Source organism: Acanthaster planci, linkage group LG04 (genome assembly GCF_054643075.1).
Source record: "Acanthaster planci isolate LZ-2023a linkage group LG04, COTS_SCS, whole genome shotgun sequence".
NCBI classification, from domain to species: domain Eukaryota; kingdom Metazoa; phylum Echinodermata; class Asteroidea; order Valvatida; family Acanthasteridae; genus Acanthaster; species Acanthaster planci.
Genome location: NC_141780.1, coordinates 9,086,911 through 9,111,898, shown reverse-complemented (window position 1 = coordinate 9,111,898; position 24,988 = coordinate 9,086,911). Strand labels below are relative to the sequence as shown.

Below are 24,988 nucleotides of genomic sequence, written 5' to 3'. Positions count from 1 at the left end.
TATTTCCTTGGTATTCATCCATCGAGTGGGCATATTCTTGTACATGTATTCACAATAGTATTTCAGACTGTTGCAATGTTTGGCTAAATTTTCAACCAGGGTATTATCAGGGGATATATCATGTTGTATTTGAAATTTCAGATAGTAATTCTGGGCTTTCAACATTAAGAATTTCTTTCCAAGGGGCTGTCCATAGGCAAATCCAGGAGAGGTGCTTCCATGGTCAAGACTTGACTCCTTGAACTGGATGACTGGTGGACTTGGACCCCTGAATCCCAGTCAGATGGCCCACGCCAGAACCAAGAACATTGGGCTCTGCGGCCAAGTGTAGTCCCTACAATTGTGTACAAGTGTAAATTATTGGAATCAGTGGTGCACAATTGTTATTCATAAATGAGCGGTGCACAAGTGTAAGTTACTACAATCAGTGGTGCACAAGAATAATACTTAAAATTAAGTGGTGCACAATTGTAATTCATAAATGTGCGGTGCACAAGTGTAAATTATCGGAATCTGTGGTGCACAAGAATAATACTTAAAATTAAGTGGTGCACAATTGTAATTCACAACTGAGTGGTGCACCAGAGTAGTTCTTGAATACGTTAAATACGTATGATACTCTTAGGTTGTTCACATGTGATGGAATAGTGCAGTGTATCTTTAAAAAAAAAGGAATTCGGAAGAAGTATCAGATATACAACTTGTGCAGGAATAAGCTGTCCATGATATTTGGTTTTTAAGAGATGAGGATTGGTTGTCACCGGTGTTTTGTAAATTCTGTGTACATTTTTAAATAATAAATGAATTCTAAATAGGTAGACTTGTATAGAAAAGTTTCCATGTCGATTTATTTGAGCTGACGATCACTAACACTCGGGCGTCAATGAAGGTCACCTGTCAACTTAGAGTAGTGCCTAAAGATTACTTCGTGCAGTTATAAACATCTATTAAATGAAGTGATGAATTTATGAAGAATTTTGAAAATGAAAAAAATGAGAATTATGCCGGCCCAGCATCATTAACATCGAAAAATGCCCCGGCATGAAGTGGTTGAGGTAGCTTTTTAAAATTGGAATAGCTCAGAATTTGCATACACCTATACATAAGTCACTCTTAAATGTGCACAGATATTGTAAATGTTTCTTTTTAAGTATCTTGCAAGCACTGACAAACTTAACAGTAAAAGGATTTATCAGAAAGTTGAGGCTGTTTGCTTAGCTAGGACATGTGCTCACCGCAGGCCTGTTTGTTTCACACAGATCTGGCTGAGTGATCCATCATTGGTTCAACAGCACCAGAACCTGACTAATCACTGATCAAGACCCGGATTCATGTGAAACAAACAGGCCAAACAAGTATGGATGACTGGCTTCAATCATTAGCTAACCTACTTTTGTCATCCACATGAGGTCCTATTTACATAGGGACAGGTACATGTAGGTAGGTAGTACACTCATTTGCATAAGTTGACCAGTCTGTTGTTTAATGCTCTTAGGAAAACATGTGATGTCCATGGTGTTCATTTTGTAATGTCCATTATTTTAAAAATGCAATGTCCATGGTGCTAATTTGCATAATTAAACATAACTTGAATTGCATTTTTCTGGATAAATGGATTTATACAAGTTAACTAGCTTTGCATTTGAAGTCTTATGAAAACATTTTTTATCACCTTAAATTAGGAAAACCAAGTGAATAAAAATGTCATGGACATTACATTAGCTTAAGTCAAAATGGCGCATTTTTAACTAGCATTGCCAGGGTAACAAAAAAACATGACAACAATACTTCTTGTATTGTTGCCATGTTGTTGTGTTCATAATGTTCATCTGAAAATTTGGGGGGCCCAGACAATTCTTCATGGAATTCCCCTTTGTAAACTTTGGGACAAAAGGTAAGTCTGGTTCTGGAGGCTTTCTTGGATAGCATACAGTGTCTGATGTTGACTACATTTGTGGAGCTCTTTTTTGGTGTCAATTCACTTCCTCTCTGCATCTGACTGTTGGAATTGACCAATAAATAGGCCCTCCCTGAACAGTTGGAGATCCTGTCGTATTGTCTGCACTTCTTCGTATAGGATGTGCGTAGTGTACAAGGCATTTGTTTTTCAGGTTCCAAGCAAGGTCATTCCATGCACTGGTTAAACGTTTTGTCGAGGCCTTTGTCGAAACAAAGCCATTGCCCTCAAGTCGGCAGAGACTGGTGATTGTTTCTTAGGCGTGAGGTCAAAATACAAACGCTTTTGAAAGCGTCCAACGCTTTGTAAACTGTAAGCCTCACAGACGGTCAACATCGAACAGACGAACGCTTCAGCGAGGCTGGCCAAACTGTCGCGGTCGAGTACACCGTGCACTCTGCAGCTTCCAGTAAACAATGGACAGCTCATCGCATAACAATAGCTCTTTACTTTGCAGCTCCACAGGAGGATTTAGATCGGCAGACTGTTTTAACTCCATGATAAAACACGTGTATTGAGTAGTTGTGTTGCGCTGTCAGTTTCCAGACCCAGTTTTTTTTAGGTCTCAATACCCTGTAATCTTGATATTTTGTCTCGGTATCGTGAGTTAAATACACACCTTACTGTATACCTGCAGAATCGAATATACTAACTCGAAATAGTATTTACCTAAATCATACACGAGGTAGTGTTCTGTTCGCCAACATGTAGTTACAGATAAAACCTCTTTTTTTTGCCCGTGTGCACAGGCTGGGACTCAGCATTGCGCGCTCGCAGGTTTTCATGTGTAGGATCGAGAAAGACACGTACGCGAACTACGCGCTTTCTACTTCGAAGCTGCACCTGCACGATTTAAGGATACAAGTACATGTTTTTTCTTGAAGTCAGTAGTTCATGCGTGCACGTTGCAATATGTTTTGTACGTACTCTTTGAATACTTTGTGGCTGCACAAAATTCTTGTTGGAAAAACAAACATGTCGGGTTTTATACTTATCTCTGGTGTTTGACTTTACCTATTAAACTTAAATGCACAGTAAATTAAAACAATAAACACAATTTAATCTAGTGCTGCCGGTGAACCACCGAACCGAGGCAAAAATCATCAAACAAGGCACTTTTGAACCGAACCAAACTGTTTGGTTTGGATGTACGGCTTTAATAAGGCATTTTATTGATGGCACGCGGGAAAACATACAAAAATACAAGAAAACTTAATAAAAAACAAACACAACGAAAAATGGACAACAAATTGTACGGCGTGCTCCACACGTGCGTGAACATACTGAAACTTACAATGGCCCGCATCATGAGATGGTTGTAAAAAGCATGTGGTGAGAATCACTCAGAAATCAACCAAGAACACGCAACGTACGGCATTGTCGCTGCATAACATTTCTAAATTCTTACTACATCCAATCGTGATCATGTATAATCAGATTTATTATTTTATTTGCCAATCTACGATAGACACGCCCTTACGTTTCATATTAAGGTAGTGACGTTCCATATTAGGCCAATGGTCTCATAAATGGAGTGCAAAACGAATTTGGTTGGATGTCGATCACAGTCGGACTCGCGCTCGATCCAAGGCATCCCCGGATGAAAATTTTGCCAAGCGGTTCGGTGCATGCTGTGCTTCAGCGCAGCGCAAGGAGATTTTTTTTTGGCGCGGTGGCCTAACTTGCCTTTCAGTTGACCATGAAGGATTTGATCATAGTGCGAATGCGTTGTAATGGAATTTGCCAGATCTCAAATAACAAAATGCTGTTATTCAAGAGATTATTTATGTTATTTAAAAGAGGCTGATGAAAAATCTCCCCTTTGGTCACGTGCACGCCGTCCTTGGAAAGGTTCCCCCTCAGATATGCAACGAAAGCCATTTTCGTAGTTTTCAAAAGCCATCTATTTCCCAAAAATAACCAAAACACAATTTGCTCAAAATTTTATTTTAATCTTGTGTTCTGTACTGGGTGAAATTCCTAATTGAGCATGCTGGCTTTTTTTTTTCTATTTGCACAAATCTTATTTTCCAGTCTAAAAAACGCTTCAACACGAACAATTATCTTGGGGCGATGCTTTTTTGTCATGAAATACCTACTCAAAACGTATCTGAAGCTAGATAAATGTCTGTAGCCTGGAATGCAGTTGATTTTGCGTCTTCCTATCACAAGGTGTTAACCACTAATCCTCACGGCCAGCCCAGGAAGGCTGACCAGGGCCAATGAAGTTCTGCCTCAATAGGATCTTTTGTTCACAACCATGGCTGTGTAAGCCACAAACTCCATTGTTGTCAGGGTTGCTTGTGAAGCTAGACAGTCCAGGGCAGACGGTTCTTTTCAAACCGTTGAACTGTCCAACACCAAAAGAGGAACGGAATGAAGGGGGATTAACACCAACCGTTCAACTGTTTCTAAACCGTCTGTATTTTGACCTCACGCCTTAAATGTGAAGGCCAAGTATTCAGACAACAGCAGCAAGTTTCCATTTTCTATGGTCAAGTGGAAAGTCAGAAAAGACAGGGGTCCTCTCTTTTAATAGGGCAGTGTGGCACTTGAAGAAGTGACACTTGTCTTCTTCAAGTTGTGCTTTAAATGGAAGCTTAAAAAGCTGTCTTTTCATATGAGCCCTTCAGCCCTGGTTTGTGTATATTGTCCCCAGCATACAAAGAGGCAGTGACTTGTGAGAAGTTAATTCTAAACTGTCAAGTGTCAGTGACCGTCCCAAGGATGACTGTAGATTGTTGGGTCCCATCTGTTTTCAAGGGCTTATTTATCCTCCACCATGGTCCCTTCTGAGCAATACCAGGGTGAGGCAGTCCTGCAAAGGGAGACTGACAACAGACACAGTGAATGCCAAAAGGCGCTGAAAGAACAGTGGGGCATAAGCTCCTGCCTACGCAGCATGTTCAGTTAATCCTTTGTTGGGAGAGAGACAAACCCCTTTTTCCATATGGGGTCCTCAATGATGAGGTGCCTAACACCTTGGGTGAAGTGACAGTTCAAATGAACAACACAACAGCTTCAGATTTTCTAATGGTCTAATGCCAACAGGCTTACCCTGACCACAACGGATGGTGAGCCACAAGGAGAGTGAGGCAACTTCTCTCCTTGGTAGACTCATTGAACCTTCTTGGGCCATTATTAGCCTTGTTGGAAAATAAAGGAACCTCAGTGATCAGATTATTAGCTCTCAGGGTGAAGAGGCAATTTAAATGGAAAACCAACAGATTGTTAAGGGGTGAGGTGAGTGCTCCCCCACTCAGCACAGTTCGGTAGATATTGATGTAACAAGAAACTACACTACTATTCTACTTTAAGTGTAATCTTCCTGTCTTTATACTGGAGTCAAAGTAACATTAACTAAGCAGCTACATTGAAAGATCTACAGGATGTACTTGTATGTATATATACTTCACAGTTGAGCAATGTAGAACAGCAAATATCAGCAAAGCACGGAAACTGGAAGCACTTGTGTGTAAAGAAACATGTTCATTTGCTCTGATACTGTGAAAAAGAATGGAGATTACAGACACACCACTACACACTGTGGTAGATAGAGGGCACACTACACTTTTCCTATGGCCTGGTGGCACAGGGAAATATACTATTTGAGTGATATCAACACTGTAAACTTCTGTGATTTCAAACTGGAGTGGCATATTGAGAAACCCCAACACATCCCACCAAGACAGGTAAATGGACATGTGCAATGACCACTGTGCTGCCAAAACAGATATAAAAATCATTAAAATCCAATCGATGCTATGACTGCCAATATTAAAATGAACAGCAGATAGACACTGAAGTTTGCACTTCAATCAATCAAAGCAGATAATAGAAGAGTAAAAAATTCATACTTATGATTTCATTGAGGTCAGACACAATTCCAGCTTGAGGACTACTTGATAAGGTAGATGGAGGTGAAGACCTGTTGCCTGTTGATGCAGGTGCATTCCTAGTGACAGCATCTCCAATCTGATCAAGAATTGAATCAAGCACATGGAAGATGCTCACATAAGACAAGTTTGAATAAGCTACAGAGGAACACTGCTATAGCAAACATTAGGTACAGCAATTTTTAGTCACAGATCTGATGCACATGACCATTCTGAACTCTGGCCCATGTAAATGTGGGATGGCCTGCACCATGAAATGTTTCAGTATGATGATTCTGGGCCAACAATTACATGCAAGAAAATAAAGTTAAAAATAAACAACACATTGAAATTCCTGCATTTTGATAAATGAATGTTAATCTTCTTTCATCTTTTACTTTACGGATAGTTCTCACTTAAAGTACAATTGTGAATTTAAATCAAGTTTTCCTTGAGTCACTTAAAAATTGCATGTAATATGTAGTACAGTTACACTGGTTCCATATTGGTAAAATGGCACTTTAATAAATGAATCACATCTGGAACCATTCTAACACAATAGCACAATGCACACACTGTATGTGTCTGAAAGTGACAACGAAATGTCAAGCAAACATTTTTAAAACGATAAAAACTAGCAAGATATTTAGCAGAAATTTCTGCAAGCTTCTTGACAAATGCTAGGGTCTATCTGCGTATATCTTTTTCTGTTTGGTGATTTTTTATGTCACATTTTGCCAGTGTTTTACACACATATACTGTGAATGCAGACATCGAATGTAATGTAGGCTACCCACAAATGATACAGACTACACCACATGTTGGCCGTTGCCCTATTGTGAGTACAAGTTTCCTAAACTTTCAATTTACATGCAATATCATAAGTTTAAAATGTTCCAGCTGTAATGTTCAGTAAAAGTTCACAAAAATTTGGGGAGCCATGGGGTATGTTTGGTATTCCCAAATATTTGACAGAGCAGTGTTGGTTATAGTGGCATTCCACTGTACATATGGTTCCTATATCAATGTAGAAGACTGCTAGCACATGAAAATAACTGGCACAATGCAATTTATCAATAAAAACCTTTCATCAAACTACAAAACCAGGTAGAAAATGGTAAGATACTCCACCATTTGCTCCACATGGTGGCATCATTTTATTTATGTATCTGTCCAACCAACAGTGCATCTAGCACTAATTACAAGGTAAAGTAACAAGAAGACAATGAAAAAATTTTCAGTTTTAGAGGTGGGAAGCAAACCCTGGATAAACTTTCCAGGGAAACCCACAGAATCAGGCAGGGACTGAAAACCAAATCAAGTTGCTGACCTACATGACCTAGGTCGGATTTGACCTGGGTTGCAAAGGTGGAAGGTGAGAAAAGAGTCGCTACACCAACCTAACTCCTCTTTCAAATGAAATATTGTTTAAAGTATGCAGTTGTACACTCAAGTTACTCTGACACAGTTTTTCCTCCCCTTTCAATGTGTTCTGCCTTTAAAACGGCAATAACAGCAAATACAAGTTGTACACGATTTGCTGTTAACAAAGCAGCACAAAGTATGCCAGCCCTTGATACCGAACATCGTAACATCACAATTTACTGAAACGTGATTGACACATGCATTTTTTTACAGTGAGAATGACTTCATGAGAAAACAGATGAAATTTTCCATTTCGGAGACGATGCCCAGTTGGATTACCATTCTGTTTGTCACAAAATGAAATTATCCTTCATAATGAATAAATCCCTGCACAACCTGAAGTTCTGAATAACCCTCTGTACCAATTCAGAAAATTTTTGTGACTGTGACCACGCAAAAGAACTTCCATTTACAGTGGAATAGGACTCCTGTTTTGAGAAATGCCTGCTGTACGTCATGCATTAATTCAACAGTATGATGCTGCCATCAATCGCGCATGATAAGGACTTATTTAGGGATGTACATGTATGATATAATGTAACAAATACCTTTGTCAGGAAGCCTTTTGTATTTGAGGTAAGTTTGTCTTTATGTGTTGCAAGCTTGTCTCTTTGGTTGGCCAGGAACTGAGCTATTTTTGGTTTTGCACTGCAGAAGAAAAAAGGAACCTCCATTAATGCACGTACACGTGATGGCTACAATAAATATTTTCAACACTTCACTCATCGGTTTTGGTATAAAGCAAACTGGCCAGGGAACAAAAAGTTGATGATGTGCTGCATCTGAATTTTACAATATGATGCATACAATAGGACAATAGAAAACTATCACCCATGCACACTGTACACATCATTCCATAACCATGAAGTAAAAACTGAAAGATACAAGGAATTAAGTTCACAATTATTTTGAAAAAATGTATGCATAAAAAACTTCACACACAACAGAAAAATGTCGACAACATGCTGCAATATTCTGCAATCATACAATGTACATGTACATCTTGATCATTTTATTAATAACATTAAGAAGCACAACCACCTCAGGATGGCTATTGTTGTGATTCATTCAGGGCAATCACTTTCTGTTTTAAAGATTTTCTGATGAAATTCCAATCTTGTTTGGCAATTTATATCTGAAGTTCCAAAAAATGACTGCTTCTGTGTTACAAATTTACAATGACATTACGTTAAACCGTTAAAAAAAATCCTAGCCCTTTTTCACATTCAAACTGAAAGGTGACACCAGTATTACAGTCATGAATTTCGAAATCTGCATAAGTAAAACATTAAACAAGGCCCTCAAATGTCATTATAAATTACATGGAAACAAATGCAATTCGTTGTTAGATTTAATATTTGAAGATTTAAATGATTATCTTAATTACCTTGATCCTGATCCAGCTTCATCCACTTCCTCACCTAAAAATGGCATTAAAAATGTATCTTTATGACAAGCACAAACTGCAGCAAACTTTATGTCACTGCATAACTGATATTGAGTGAAATGACTGACCTATCTAAAATGTATCTTTATGATAAGCACAAACTGCAGCAAACTTTATGTCACTGCATAACTGGTATTGAGTGAAATGACTGACCTATCTAAAATGTATCTTTATGATAAGCACAAACTGCAGCAAACTTTATGTCACTGCATAACTGGTATTGAGTGAAATGACTGACCTATCTAAAATGTATCTTTATGATAAGCACAAACTGCAGCAAATTTTATGTCACTGCATAACTGGTATTGAGTGAAATGACTGACCTATCTAAAATGTATCTTTATGATAAGCACAAACTGCAGCAAATTTTATGTCACTGCATAACTGGTATTGAGTGAAATGACTGACCTATCTAAAATGTATCTTTATGACAAGCACAAACTGCAGCAAATTTTATGTCACTGCATAACTGATATTGAGTGAAATGACTGACCTATCTAAAATGTATCTTTATGACAAGCACAAACTGCAGCAAATTTTATGTCACTGCATAACTGGTATTGAGTGAAATGACTGACCTATCTAAAATGTATCTTTATGATAAGCACAAACTGCAGCAAATTTTATGTCACTGCATAACTGGTATTGAGTGAAATGACTGACCTATCTAAAATGTATCTTTATGACAAGCACAAACTGCAGCAAACTTTATGTCACTGCATAACTGGTATTGAGTGAAATGACTGACCTATCTAAAATGTATCTTTATGATAAGCACAAACTGCAGCAAACTTTATGTCACTGCATAACTGGTATTGAGTGAAATGACTGACCTATCTAAAATGTATCTTTATGACAAGCACAAACTGCAGCAAACTTTATGTCACTGCATAACTGGTATTGAGTGAAATGACTGACCTATCTATTACCCAATCACAATATTTGTTGCTCTTTTTGCCCCCATAATCTTTAAAATCCCTGTGAACTTGCTTTCAATGGTGTTAGGCTGTAGCAAGAACGTATTCTTCAAAACTTTGAGCTGTGATTCCATGACATTCTCCACTACTCTCAAGCAGCAGCTTGAAAAATGTAACAAATGCATTTCAAATAGATGTCTGTGGAAAGTTTGCTGTAATCCCTTGAAAATTGGTAGATATGATAACCTTTAGGCAAACAACACGTGTGTGAAGTTTGAAGCCAGTGATGTTATCAGACCAAAAGTCACAATGACATGACCTGTAATTTTTCAATAATCACAAAAAATTCAATCCTGAGAGATATGTCTTGAATTGCCCATTAACTGATTGAATAAACATTGACATAGACTGTCCCAGGTGTTTGGCTTCTCTCACTATTCACACATGTAACCAGCTTATGACAAAAGGTACCCTAACAGTAGACCACTCCTCCAAAATCCTATCTATGTGTCACACTCCATATCTCTTATGTTGTGTGTATGTACCGTACATACATGTACATGCATTTAAATGTACTTGAAATCACTCCATATTTCACCATTCCCCCTGCTTCTTTAAACAGGGCCAAACACATTGAAGTTAGACTACGGTACATCGGTAAGTGGTCGAAGGGCTAAATGCAGGACTATGGACTTAAGAGATCTGGGTTCGATTCCTGCCTCATCCCCCCCAGACACTACAACAGCTCATGTTTGTTACCTAATTAACTCAAATCTGATTCTTATATCAGTTCTTCTTTCCCAAACTGCGAAGACTTTGCAGATTTTTCTCTGGTAAGGACTTACTGTACATGTAAGTTTTTCTGCAGTTATGTTTTCAGTAAACTTGGCCCAAAGAAAAACCTTTCAGCAAAATGCGCAATATGGGTGATTCACAATACAGAGCATCACTAAGAGTTTGCTACAGACAGGCCACTTTCCAAGTTTACAGTTGACATGCTAATGCGATTAAGCACACTTCACATGTAATGTGGGGATATCTGATTGATTGAGGAGTTCCATGTACCACACAAAACCATAAATTTGACTAACACCCATTCGTAATAAGCAATTTAGAATTTCAACCAAAATAAACAAAACATTTGAAAAATTCAAGTTTTCTGCACAGAGTGCAGTTAGTGAATGAGACCTTGTCAACTATTTATCCTCTAACTCACTGCGCAAAGGCCTCTCCAAGACAAGCTGTTGGTGGCACATCGCATTGTAAATCGCCCACATTGACAAGATAGAAAGACCTTCAAAGATGCATTTTTTGAAGCCACTACATGTACATGTACATTCATATCTAGAACTTCCTGCATTCTCAAACTGCACTGTGCTATAGACAAAATTTGGTGTAATGCCGTGACATCATCATGTGATTTCTTAATGTTTTTGATTTTCTTAATATTGTACCTTCTGAATGAAACAGCTACATGTATTTTCAAAATTCTGTTTGTAAGACTTTTGATAATGACATTGGAGTAAAATATTTGACATCAATAAAAATTGCAATTTTAAATTTACACACTAGATTAGATCAATCAACAAAATTCAATGGATAACGATAATATGCGAAATGACATCCTGATGACATCAAGTGAACTTTGATCTATTTTTGATATGATTTATCTGATCGCATATTTGGTATCATTTTACAGCACATCCACACTTGACACCTTTACAACACATCCTTTTCCTATCAGAAATACATTCATGGAGAATGGATTTCCTGTAATTTCATTGTGATCATGTCACAATGTGATTTCTGTCAATTTTTTAACCTTTCTGCCAAGTTCAAAAAAATACTTTGTACAGGTTTTCTGGCTAAAACCTACGTTATTTCTAAAACATTTCTATCAACCTGGCCCAAACAAAGTACATGTATAGTCCAGGATTAATGACATAATGATTACATCTTTCCGGGATCTTTGGCTGAGTTTCAATGTATCCCACAGGTTTAGCACAGTAGGGGTGTAACAATACCACTTGCTCACAATGTGATATGCATCATGAAAGATGGGTATCAATATGATCCATATCACAATATGTACCATGTGAAAAAAAACAAGTAAAGCATATTCAGTTTGTTTCATTTCCATAATTAAAAAAAAATAAATACAGTTTTATGCACTGCACCATGCACTGAATTTAATCTCCATTTCCAAAAGAAGTTCAATATGTAAAGATGTCTGTTTAGTTTCACAAGACTTTTCAAGGAATGAAGAAAAGAATTGTCAGTTTACTTTATTAGTGATGTGAACGAGTCCTATAACAAACCAGAAACCTGTATTTATTTTCACAACGTTTTTGGTTTAATCAAAATAGACAAATCACCTTGTTTACATACAGGAAAAAAACAAAGCCTTGTCCCTGTGGTTTTTCTTTTGGCTCAACTACTGCAGCTGGGTGGAAGAATGTCATAATTACTAGAATGCACAGAGGACTGGTGTCCCTTGAGTAGTTTTACATCGCATTTGCAGTGTTTTTACTGACATAAGGTGTTTGCAGAAGATTTCCGAGGAGCATCAATACAGGGCACCCCCAATATCCATTGGATTTGTTGGGTCCAACAGAAAAGCAACACGTTGTATAACTTCACGAGAGTTCTGATGCAAAGAATAGTTCTCCAACTCCTTTGTACTCATACGTAAGTGCATCACTATTTTTTGTGATGGTACATTTCAGTGTTGTATTCGAGTCCATGGCAAGTCAATCACAAGTCATTCAGTTTTAAGCCAATTTACAAGCTATTCAAATGAACTGTGAAAAAAAGCATTCTTTTGTCATTGCTCACCATGTTACTTATGATTGGTCTTGGAACCGTGCACATCTCGATCCGTAAACTGCAGTCATATTTGACAGTTGGCTTGGGCGGTATTTCGGTATTACCGAATACCGCGGTTTTGTTTTTAATACCGAGCAATACTGACTAACAATTCATGAATACCGGAATACCGACTAATTCGGTATTGGATTTCAATACTGCAGTATTCTGGCTAATTTGTTCAGAATGTTCCCACAACCCTCATAAGATGAAAGCAGACAATTATATCCAAAACAGTGACTGCATACTTTGTGGTTTTAGTCATCCAGCATCAAGTTTGTATTGTCTCTTTTGGTGAGGAGATAAGACGTAACGTGATACATCAGCATGCAGCCATCAACCTGCCTGTCAAAAGGTTTTGTTTCCCTATCGCCGCCGTCAAGTTTGCGGTTTTGAAATAGCTTGTAGGCAGTGCTTTTTGTATTATTCATTGGCACATGTGTACACGTACATGTATCATAGCCCTACAGGTTAGGAATTAAAAATCAACTGGTCTTCCGTGTCCACACTGGACTTTATTTTCCAATGATTTTTATTGGCGGATCAGAAAATGCGAATGCTGCTTGTGCTAGCCCTGTGCTCTCTTAGGGTCTTTTTTGTCCTTGATATACAACATGTACAAGTATTGTGTCTATCTAACCAAAGCCAGGAATGTGTGTTATAACCTATAAAATGATTCCATAAATCTGCATCTGTTCAACATCCACGGCAATCAACGATCTTTTTTATTCTCACATTCGTTCCAACTACACGAAAAGAGAAGCAAAAACCCGATTCCTCACTTGTCACTGCTTGTATTTCAGTTTTTCCAGAATAAAATTAGGACAACGTGGTTGATCAAAAAGATCTCTCGGTTATGATTAATCAAATACCTTGTGATGTGTTTAGAATAACAAACTTCACTGTCATAGAACAACATGTTTAATGTGCATGTGAAATTTTAAAAAGCAAATACATGTGAAAGCATTGATCCAGGGATTTTTAAAAGACTTTCAATTGCCAAGGATGATGATGAAGCCAACAATAACTAACCTGCATGCACATGTAGGCCTGGATGTACCTGCAAGAATGTGAAGGCTCATCAACTAAAGCCCCCATCCATGGAAGTAGTCTTCCCAACACAAAGTGTGTCACGGAGAGACATTTTTTTGTTTAATTTTTCGCCTCTCTTTTGATTTTTGACACAAGCTGCATGACACGATTAATTGGTAGTCCAAGATCACTCGCCCACTGCGGCGCAGCCGCCCGCACGCGAGATGGTCGCTGAGGAAGCATAATGTCATGAACGAGTACTGCGATTGGATAGCTGTGTCTTGCCAAATGTATGTCATGAAAACGCACAGTCTCATTGGCGGGCACGCCAGATCTCTTTGCAGCAGTATGAATAGTTCAGTGTTGGGCGATTAGTTGGACTCTTTGACATACGAGAATGGTCATGCGAACTCATTTGGGGCATATTTTATCGGAAATGGGATGGGAATTTTTGTTTTGGGGTTTCTGTAATGAATGTAAAACATCATGGATTTTTTAATTATGCACTATGTGTGTCATGACAACAGGAATCTGGCAACCAATGTCTGTATATCGCATTGTAAGCGTGCGTGCGATAAGCCTTGTGTTGCACGGCTGGACATTTTGTGGTAGCACGCTTGCTTGAGTACAAGCAGTACAACTTCAAATTGAATTCACGAACACAGAAAACACAAACATAGACATGAGGTCAATTTTTGTGAATGAACCTGCAGAAAAATTTGTGACAGCAGTGTTTTTTCGACTTGCAACTATAGAGCTGTATTCTATGTAGTGGAACGTACAACCCTTTTTTGGCAGAACCTGTACATTGACTGCTTGCCGCATTTCCATCATGCCTTCACTGGCAACGGTTCGGCCAAGTGGGAACCAGTGTGGTGCAACCGTGCACGTGTTTTTACCACCGCGATTTGCAAACGCTTTATGAATGGGACATCAAGAATGGTTTTTCAGGCCACGGAGTCACGAAAACCTTTCGTTGTACCAGGAATTTCGTACAATGCTATTTCGCTATAACATATTTTCTCCCCATAGAAATATGCACGTTTTCAACGGGACCACAGAGTTGTGCTTGTTGTAATCGGAATTTCGTTACAACCGCTTTCGTAATAAAGAGTTGACTACCGCGTCGCAGAGTTTTCTGAAAGCCACCTTACCATTGCACACGTGCAGTGTTAGGGCGCAGCTGAGAGGAGCAGCCACTGTTAACCATCACGTCATCATTACAATAACGCACTGTCTCAGCGAGTACCAACATGACTATAGCACATGTGCAGATTTTGATACTGTACGAGCATGGAGGAATAAAACATATACGAGTGACCACACAGATATAGGAATCGCGGAGCAACAAATCGGTATTTAAAACACCGTCCCTTTTTTAAAAAATTCATTCACATAAATAATTTTTATTTGACATCAAATGGACAGATAAATTATAATAGTTATTAAGTTTAGGGGGTTTTGTGACGTTAAAAACCCTTTATACTGGCCCCTGGTGTATTAGTAAATACCGCGGTATTTTTTTCATGGAAAACGCGGTATCGAAAAAGGCAATACCGCCCAAGCCTATTTGACATGTACCCCATGTTTACAAAAAACTGTGAGAAAATCAGTCTGGTTTCATGCAAGTAAACTCAGTTTTGGTAGCGATGGAGAAACAGAGAACATTTCACCAACCACACATGGAGAATTAACATTCCGCCACTGGCAAAAGCCCAACAGAATGTTCACAGCCAGTTGCCTGAAGAACTACCGTAATTATCAGTACAGCACTAGACTAAATGTACATTTATAATAATAATCATAATAATACAATCAGCATTTAAAATGCTGTTTTTAGAAACTAAATCACAGCGCTTACATGTATGTTTGAATATTTGAGCAACTTAACACGTTGACAGCCAACTAAGAGTGTACTTGTAGTCACAGGTGTATTGGATTCTATACCAGGCACAAAATGGGACAGAGGGATAACCCCCCAAGTCCAATCCCTATACACACTCCAGCCTATTGTCACTTAACACATCCCCCCCCCAGATGTCTGAAAAGAATTCCTGAGATACCAGTATAACAATAACCAACTCAAAGGTGGTGGGGTCTCTCTGTCCGACAGTTTGCTTCATAAGCCGGATTCTGCCACTATGAGTATACTTGTAGGAAATGAAAGGCTATTGTAAATGTAATGTAAATTGAATATGCTGACATCACCGAAGAACACAACAAATATGCGTCTGGCAGTGTGAAGGGCATACATCTGTAACATGCCCTTGTTCAAACAGACACCTGCAAAATACCTATTAAATATGTGTGTATGCATACAACGCTTAGCAGACGGGAATGCCACTTTTTGAAATTATACATGGCAGTCAACCTGGACATTTTGGCAATTCCAATTTTTGGATCACAACAAATTTTTTTTCATGGTCTTCTTGATAGCAGGCTGTGTTAAACGGTCTCTGAGCATGGTGGGATTCTGAGCTTTACCCTTTGTAACCCATCAGAAGGGCTATGATGGACCATTTAATGAAGCCCTACCCCAAAATATAACCTTGCAAACAGCTTTTTGTTTTGTCTTCAACATTATTTCCAACTCTATTCTAATTTTGAATCACATCAGTGCATTAACCCATCCTTCCCAGTATCAAAGTACACATTTGGTATCATGATACTGTATTGAGGAAATACAGTGTCATGATTATCAATGCATCGTTAAGCCCCTATTGCACACATTTTTCTATTCTTTTTGTACACATCTGGCAGCAACAAGTGTAGTTCTTTTTCAGAAGTTCATAAACACGGAGAATCTATCTGCTCTGTTACAGATACAAACTTTATTATTTATTTATTTAAATTTGTCTATAATTTGACTAACACCTCAAAGCTACTGTCTGTCAAAAATAACCACATACCGTCAACATATTCATATGCTGCAGATGTCTTGACTGGAATTGTTGGAGGTTGCTCATCCGTATTATAGTCATAATCATCATCAGTGAAGGAAGCCCATGAGGTGCTACTCAACACAGATTCACGGGTCTGCCCAGAGGAGCTTTGTTCAGAAACTGTTACACATAAAGAAGATGAAACTCAAACTCAGCAATGAAACTCAGCCACGATAGTTGTAACAATTAGTGAAGAGAGCCTCCACTTTAAAGAGAATACTGAAGTACGTTATGTCCAATCAGCAGGATGTCCATGTGCTTTGTAAGTGGCTGATCTGCATTGTCAAGAATATGTACATATATATTATTGTACAAAGATAAACACAATGGTGACTTGCTTGGTATCTTCTTGACACAAATGCCCTACACATGCTCTACACTGAAATCTAAGTAACTACAGAAGAAAAGAACAGAATAAAACCTGACAACATAGATGTCTTACCTTGTCTATAAGAAATGAAGTTTGGTTCATTGTATTCACCTGGGCCTTTGTCAAATACAGGAATGTCATCTGTGCCTGCCTCTTCTGATGTCTTCTGACTGGGTGGTCGACTGATCTGAATGACCTCATAGGCCATGGATTGTCCAGTATTCTTCCCATCAGAACTTTCTCTGTTGACTGATGTAACAGGGATAATTACATCAGAAGCATAGGAATAATCATCCAAAATTTTGGGTGATTTAGATGACTCTTTGGGAGTGCCGGTACCGTCATCTACAGAGTCACGAGCATAGGCATATGAAAAACCTTGTCCTGTCTTGAGTTGTGGTCTAGACTGAGCATCTTTCAGTTTTTCAATTACATTAACAGGTTGGACAGCATAGGCATATTCTGAGCTCCCACTTTCAGGGACTGGTTGCTGAGGCCGAGCTGCGTCAATCGTTTTTCTGTGCTGCATTTGTGTTAGGGAAGATTCCAGATTTTTGGGTGACTTAGTATCAACCTTATCTTGGTGAGATTGGAGTTTAACCGTCACTACTGGCTTAATTTCATACTGAAATCCTTTGGCTGAATCTTCCTTGTCACTGGATGCCGCATCTCTTCCCAAAGGCAAGGCTATATCCACTGCTTCATAGGGTTGATGTTTAGTGGCAGCAGTCTTGGTCATCGGTTTTGTGACAGCTGTTGGTGGTTTGGGAGGGGCAGAGGTAGGTCTGCCCTGGGAGTCTCTCCTCTCCTTGCCTTTTTTGACCTCATGTTCCTTTCTGTCATCTCCTTCTGACTTGTTAGAAAGTGTGGCTTTGACTACATTTTTAGCAAGTAGGAACTGTGCAGCACCCAGGTGATGAACCTTCTCATGGTCTTGAGGAGGGACTGGTTCACTTGTAGGACGTCGTTTGAGTCCTGAGGATGGACTTGTCCCATGAGGGCTTCCCCCACTGGCTGTATCTTTCTTTCGTACAAAAGCTGGTTTTGTTGCCAGATTTGGTCGTGTTGATGGCAAAACTTTGACTGGTTTCTCTCCAATTGCAGGTTTATCACTGAGTGGGGGTTTAGCCGGAAGAATTGGCTTGCCAAGGTCAAGGTCTAATGATTTGGTGGATGACACAGAAAGCACAGGTTTTGAACGTGGAGTTGGTTTCCCCTGCTCTATGGATTTAGGAGATTGAGGCTTTACTTGCAAAGGCGGTGCCTCAAATTCCTTAAAAGCAGCTAATGTACTCTTGTAGCCACTTTCAAATCTCTCTTGAGCCAAGGGACTGTGCTTTGGAGTGACAGCAGGGCTTGAGCAAGCATCATCCAGTTTTTCTTCTGTGTCTGTCTTCTCTTGAAAATTTGCATATACTGTTTCACTGGTATCAGTGTCACGTTGCTGTTTGGTAGGTAATGATGGGGGCTTTAGAATCTTCATATTTGCAGGTGCTGAAGTAGAACCTCCATCAGATGATGAGCCTTCAAAAATTAAAGATCAACAAGTCATTTAATGAATGCTGTTAATAAGGCAATCTAGTATTCTCACTTGAGTCTCATTTACTTTTTTGCCATCAGTAAACTAGACTCAAAACAGAACAAAAACAGATAAGTGGACTTGAAAATAAAGATTTTTAACAGTTAAGAAATTCTCAAAATAAAAAATACATAGACATACACTAGTGCGACTGAACCACTTAGTTCTTTATAAATGGATTTATTTTCAAAAACTGGCAGAATCCTTCCAGCAACTCAGATGGCCTGTAGAAAATGGCAGATCATTACCTTTTCCTTGAATGACATGATTAACATAGTTGTGACCATGATCCTGCTCTTTATCTTTCTGCCTCCGTTGTTTTGGACTTAACTGAATGCAAACAAACAACATGGAATATGATGACACTCCATATTAGACTTCCAGTCTAAAAACACCATTGATGTGATGATGGTTTAACTTCAAACCATCATGACCAGCACTAACACAGCCAGCCACTTTTTGTGTGAAAATAACATTTGAATTTTGCAAGACATTTGATACATATCCTACAAAACACTGGCCACAAAAAGTAGATTTTAAAAATGTAAACAAGTTCTTCATGTTGCAAAATAAACTATGTTATTACTGTCATGAACATCCTTTCCATTATTTCTTGCTTTATAAGACATAGTAAACTATTTGCTGCATGATGCAAAACGTGGATCACAACATACATGAACCATGGAGAAAGGACACAGGAGGAGTTTGAACTGCCTGGGCTACAACATCGAGCCAATTACTGCTTTCTGTCATGCCCAGTTTGTCCATAGCCAGAGCGCAGCCAATGCTAGCTACTCACCACCTGTTTCACAACCATATGCCCCCTTTGGACCTCATGATCATCGCCGTAATTTTTTGCTGGTAATCTGCATCCTTAAAACGGTGTGTACTGCAGTATAGGAAGTTGAATATTCAGGCAAGCGTTGGTGCTTGGTATAATCTGACAACATCAAATTTAATGCTTGTACATTTGCTAGTATTAGGCCGTGTGCCATAAGTGTTCATCTGCAGTAATTGCCTTTATCGAATGCTTTCTTCTGGACTTATTTTGGGAATAAATAACCGATTTTTTTAAAATTTGAATCCTCTTTATTTCTGAATTTACACAAAAGGGTATTTTTTGTGATTTCATGATCACTCCTTGTGATGAAACAGTGCATTTTGTTTTTTGTGAACTTAACTGTCCTGTGGTGGTCAACAAGTCATTGGCCAGTCTTAGCCAAATCTGTGCAAAGACTTTGAAAACTGATGTTTTGGAGTGACAAAATACAATTACAAACATTGCATGGATAATGGAAAAGTGTATCAAAATCTTTTTAAAAAAAATGTACTCATGACTGCAAAAGTAAATCTAATGCTAGATATTTTCTATTTCTCGGTAACTGGTAACTGCGACAAGTTGCAGTTAATTGCAAAGAAAACACCACAAATATTGCTATGATATTGCTACCCCCACTTGTCTGGCTAAGCTGCAGGCAGTACTCAGGCATTTTTGGAATGTCTACTATTGTTTGTCGGCCCGGGCAGCAATGATCATCAAGCACTTTGATGTGCCAGAGTTGTAAGTCCTGTGTCCTTCCTCCTTGCATGAACACATACAAGGGTCACTGATTGTAGCAGGAGAAACCTCGCAAACTAGTTGAGATTCTATTCAAATATACTGCCTTTGTACTGCTTTACTTCAATATAACCATGATTGTAACCTGAGGCAATTGGGCTCATATGACTATGTAGGAGTGCATGCAGTGTGTGTTCATAACTGTTGGAAATTCCCGACTTCTGCTACATGTACATAATGTACATGCATGTTTGCTAATTACAATAGGTACGACCACTGTCACAAGAGGGCATATTTTTGTGTAAATGAATATTCATTAACATCAATTGGATTGATTTTTAGGGTGTGGTATTCCCAATAAGGTCGTAGCAGGAAAGCTTGAAAGAAATTGTGGGCTTTCATTTTACATAACACATGAAGGGCTTTGGGGGCAGCTCCTGATGCAGTGGAGGGCTGTTTTAGAAAATTTCTGGTCAGTTCATGCCAGAGACTGAAGGAGCTCAGATTAGTGGTGCAATAGCACAAACATGTATTTGGAGAGCATTAGCCCAAGTGGATTTTGGTGGGGAAAGATTTTCTCTTGAACACTGGCGATAGCCGAAAGAATTCAGCTCATCAATAGCTGTTATGAAAGTTTAATAACCTAGCTGATCAGCCAGGACTTGCTTCCAGTCATATTCAGCCAAGGGAGTCAGGCTTTTAAGACAACTCTTGTCTCTAAAACTGTAAGTTTGCCACATAGGTATAATCAATTAATATTTTGCTTTATATTTAATTCCTTACTATTAAAGTAAGTTCCTTTAGAATTTACTTCCGATTTACAAACATGTCACAATTGAAACTTGGGGTTTTGATTTTAATGCGTAAGAAAGGATTATATTTCTGTGTACAGACGGCAAGGCCAGTCCAATGCCCTCTTACATAATTCACAGCATGATAATTGTATTCATTGAATTAAGGCACTTTAGTAGATTGTGGCTTGACCATGCTCAGCATTGGATCGGCAAAAGCTGCAGCTGCAATGAATAATTTAATTAGTTTTGAAGTTTATGTTGCGTTATTTGGCAAAAACTGTTTCTTTTTAATTGTATAATATTTCAGGGCTCCTTTTAGAGGAGTTACAGTTTGCTTCGATCAAGTTCCAGGGCGAGATGATAGCAACCTACAGAACCAAACTGAGATCGCATCGTCCACCATCAGAGAGATGCCCAGTTGACTGAGTAAAAACTCCACAAGGGAATTAAACCCCCAAGAGAGCTTGTCTGAGGTGCAATCAGTGACAATGGCGGTATCATTTGTAATGTAGAAATTGATATCTTTATTGTGGCCACATATTGGTCAAAAAGGTTGGAACGGTAAGTGATCACTTTATAACTTTGAAGACAGAAGTATCGGTGTACAGTTTGGTAGTTGTGTATATATTGTAAATAAAGGTTTTTTGGAAAATTGAAATGTGTTCAAAGATTTCCATCAGTGAGGTGCTCCAAAAACTCAAAACCTAGGTTGTTTGGAGCCCGGCTTGTGACAACCACCCTCAAAACTTCTCTGAAACTTTTAACGATGGAGCCAAGCTCCATGTACATGTATGTTGCAATGCACACTGATGACACAAAAGCTAAAAAATGTATGCTTCACATAATGCTCATGAAATACAATACATGTACACATTCTTATATGGAAAGCCACATGCACAAATATTGTATCTGTCTATTGAAAGGCCAGTTTGTACTTGGCACAAACATGCACAAAAATGCAAAATTGTGAGATCTCATCAAAGATGTGCTGAGAATCTGCAAAAGTTGCTGCAAATTTTTTTGTAACACCAGATTTGCTTTGTTTTTGTGTTCCTTGAAGTATGAACTAGTCTGAAGAAAAGGGAATGTAACAATCAAAACAGGGACAAAGAAAGTACTGGGTGTAGAAAGCTGGGTTCTCAAGGCTTTTCAAAACTTGGGGATTTTAGGGTTGAATAACTTGTAAAATGAAGGAGTCAAATCTCTGCACAAAGTCAACAAAGATAACTTTTTAATTTTCAATAATGGGGTTGTGTGTATCGACTTTGACCTTAGTTGAAAGCTGTAAGTAGATGATTGTGTTTGTGCTAAATCCTATGGTGAACTCAAATGACAATGTGTATGTAAAATAAACACGGAAGAGTATTAACCTTGATTTTAATGCAATCTTTTGTTTCACAAACTAACTTCTACCTTCAAATGATGGCATGTACATGTACACAGGCATACATGTATGTATCTCACCTTTAGCTGTTGTGTTGGCTTTATATCTGGACTTAAATTACCTGCACCAGGAGGCATTCTAGGTCCCTGACAATAAACATAAAAAGAGTGTAAACAGCTGGAATTCTTCAGACATGATGGCATCTGGTCACAGTCATAAAATCATTGTCAAAAATACAGTCACAGAGGATCAAGACCCCATTCACAAGCAATCTTTCCCCACTTCATCAATCTTTGGTTACACTTAGACTTAATACCTTTGAAACAATTGATTTACACTGGCTGAAATTAAATTTGAAACAAAGAATGAACTAACCTCATTATGCAATTTAACATTTTCATACAAATGGTCAAAGTCATGAGGGTTGGGTGCCAAACCAAGTTCCTTTCTGAACAACCAGGCCACTGCTCTGTGCACTAATTCATACTGATCCTGTTAAAAGAAGGAATTAAACATGTTCCTTAAAGACCTATATCTAAGAGTATCCTGTGATACGTTTTCACCATTTTTCAAAACTAATTGTTACTTTTAAATTCAAAATGCTTTAACTAAAATAATAACTTTCAAATGGCAGAGCACACAAAACCAATTAGTACAGGCAACCTCTATGAGGAATTGTGAATGACAGTAATTTCCTAATTCAAAACTGCATAAAAATAGAACTGTACAAATCTAAAATAGCTTCTAACTTGATATCTGATATCTTGATTGTAATGTCCAAGGTATATCTGGGATCAAGGCTGTTTGCAGTTTGTGTGAATTACTACTTTAAAAAGCTTAAGACTAAAAACTTAATATCCTTCAAGAAAAACAATAACCCAAACAAGGAAAACTTTGCAAATTTCAACAGGTCCTCCATTTTAAATGTGCATTTGTAAAATCTAAGAACACTTTTTATTCCAAACATACAAAAGTATAGATCTAAAATTTGATTACACATTTCTTCACTAACTTCAAATGGTAAAGGGATTCAACACATCAACCTGATACTGCTGAATTCAAATGGGCTGTCATACAAAACAAAATTAGGATACTCCTATCTTCTACAGTAACAGCAACATAAACAAAGTTTTGATGGCATTCACATGTTCTGATACAACAGGGATGTATGTTAGCATGACTGAACTCTTGCACCAATCTGATATAAATTTACTTGGCCATAGCTTTTGGGATCTTACCCTTGTCTGAACAAAAGCTGGTCTTTGCTTCCTCATCTCCATGATGATGTCATACAGACAGAAGTCAGCCCCTACTTTCTGAAAGAAAAACAGGAGGAGAAAACCAAGGGTAAATTAGTTTGTTTTATTCAAAACACAGATAGATTTGTACCACAATGACTATGCGTATGACACATTTAGTGAGGTTGACCAAACTGTGAGAAACTTTAAGAAACCCTTGGTTGTTGACAGAAAATTCTAGAAAACAATTCAAATGCCCATAAATCTGACAGCAACATGTAGGTAATATGAGAAGTTGGATCAGAACAGAAGTAAATAAAAATATGACACACCCTTTAACATATGTTTATACATACATGTAGATAAAAAAGCCACTACTCCAAATCTCTGAAGCCGTTAAAGAACATCAGAAGCTTTTGAAGTTGGCCAACTGCCCAGGGCTGGGCCACAGTCACACTTTGAAGAGATTGCTGTAGCTCACTTGAATTGGAAACACTGCACTTTTGAGACAAGGGGACCCCCAAATCATTTCAACCCCTTGACCATTGCAACAGGGAAAAGTTGGAATTTGTGACATATAAGCATTACCCAATCACACAGCTCCTTCATTCGAGTTTGTATCAATTTTATGTCACCTTTGACCTCTAATCTGGATATCATTGCATTAAAATTTTTCACCCGCGCCAGAAATATTTAGGGTTACCATGGTTGCATCAAGATTCCATCCACAAATAATCTTTACAGTACTTTCTTTCAGCTTAAGCAGTGCATCTCCTTTGCTCATCGAGCTCACAAGACTACTGGTGCATTAATGGTGCCAGTGTGGCATACAATCCTCTACGTAATTTTGCAAACGTAGCATTCATGCAAAATACATGTACATTTCCATCTCTTGCAGTGACTTTGTTCCTAGCAAAACAACATGGAACTGGGAACCAGCTTATATGACCAAACACTAGCATCTTGTTACCAATTCTACAAGCTTTAAATTCTACATCCCAAAAGGCAAACTGACCAAAGTTCTTTTCAAAAATCATGTCGGTCCAAAATAAGAGCTTATTCCAGTTACGTGTCAGGCACCTTTTACAGGTCATATAAATTTCAATGCTTCTTTTGCCCTCAGTCTTGTGGCAAGACTCAAAATGCGGCACTTGGGCAGCAGCTTTGTTCTTAGCAAAACAGAATGCAATGGGGAACCAGCTGTTTTGGTGGTGGTGCTGTGCTTGTGGTGACACATCTCACATGTCTTTCTGGTTTTACTTGCTTTCGAAAATGTTGTGGATCTTAAAACCAGCATGGAAATCATCTGTGGAAGTCTTAAATTTTTTGTGACTAGCAATATTGCTTGCCTTCAATATTGTTATTGCTTGTCTTGACATCTGGATTGTGTTGAAATTTGGGGTTGCCATTGCCAATGAACTCTCCAATTCAATATTCTGCTGCGGAGCTGAAGACAATGCTTGACTTTTGAACATGACATGGCTGGTGGATTGTGGCAATGTATTTACACTCAGTTAAAATGGAAAGGTGACCATTGATCGGTTTAAATTGTTGCGAGGGAATAGGATCTTGCATGATGCAGAAAAAGCTGGCGGTGGAGTCTGC

The 24,988-nt window shown here is 38.4% G+C and overlaps 1 protein-coding gene across 5 annotated transcripts in view; it reads right to left on the bottom strand.

Annotated features, from left to right (window-relative positions):
- Positions 1-24,988, bottom strand: part of LOC110974871 (uncharacterized) — a 102,048-nt gene that overhangs the window by 14,271 nt on the left and 62,789 nt on the right. For 4 of the 5 annotated variants that reach the window (XM_022226785.2, XM_022226784.2, XM_087135818.1 and 1 more), the window contains 9 exons: positions 23,384-23,461; positions 22,521-22,637; positions 22,226-22,291; positions 18,658-18,739; positions 16,903-18,354; positions 16,428-16,580; positions 8,645-8,678; positions 7,806-7,905; positions 5,815-5,932 (listed from right to left, as the gene is read on the bottom strand). In XM_022226785.2, the coding sequence (XP_022082477.1) occupies positions 5,815-5,932; positions 7,806-7,905; positions 8,645-8,678; positions 16,428-16,580; positions 16,903-18,354; positions 18,658-18,739; positions 22,226-22,291; positions 22,521-22,637; positions 23,384-23,461 (2,200 nt within the window). Of the gene's footprint in view, positions 1-5,814; positions 5,933-7,805; positions 7,906-8,644; positions 8,679-16,427; positions 16,581-16,902; positions 18,355-18,657; positions 18,740-22,225; positions 22,292-22,520; positions 22,638-23,383; positions 23,462-24,988 lie in introns of those variants that run through there. The other variant, XM_022226787.2, reaches the window with a different exon arrangement.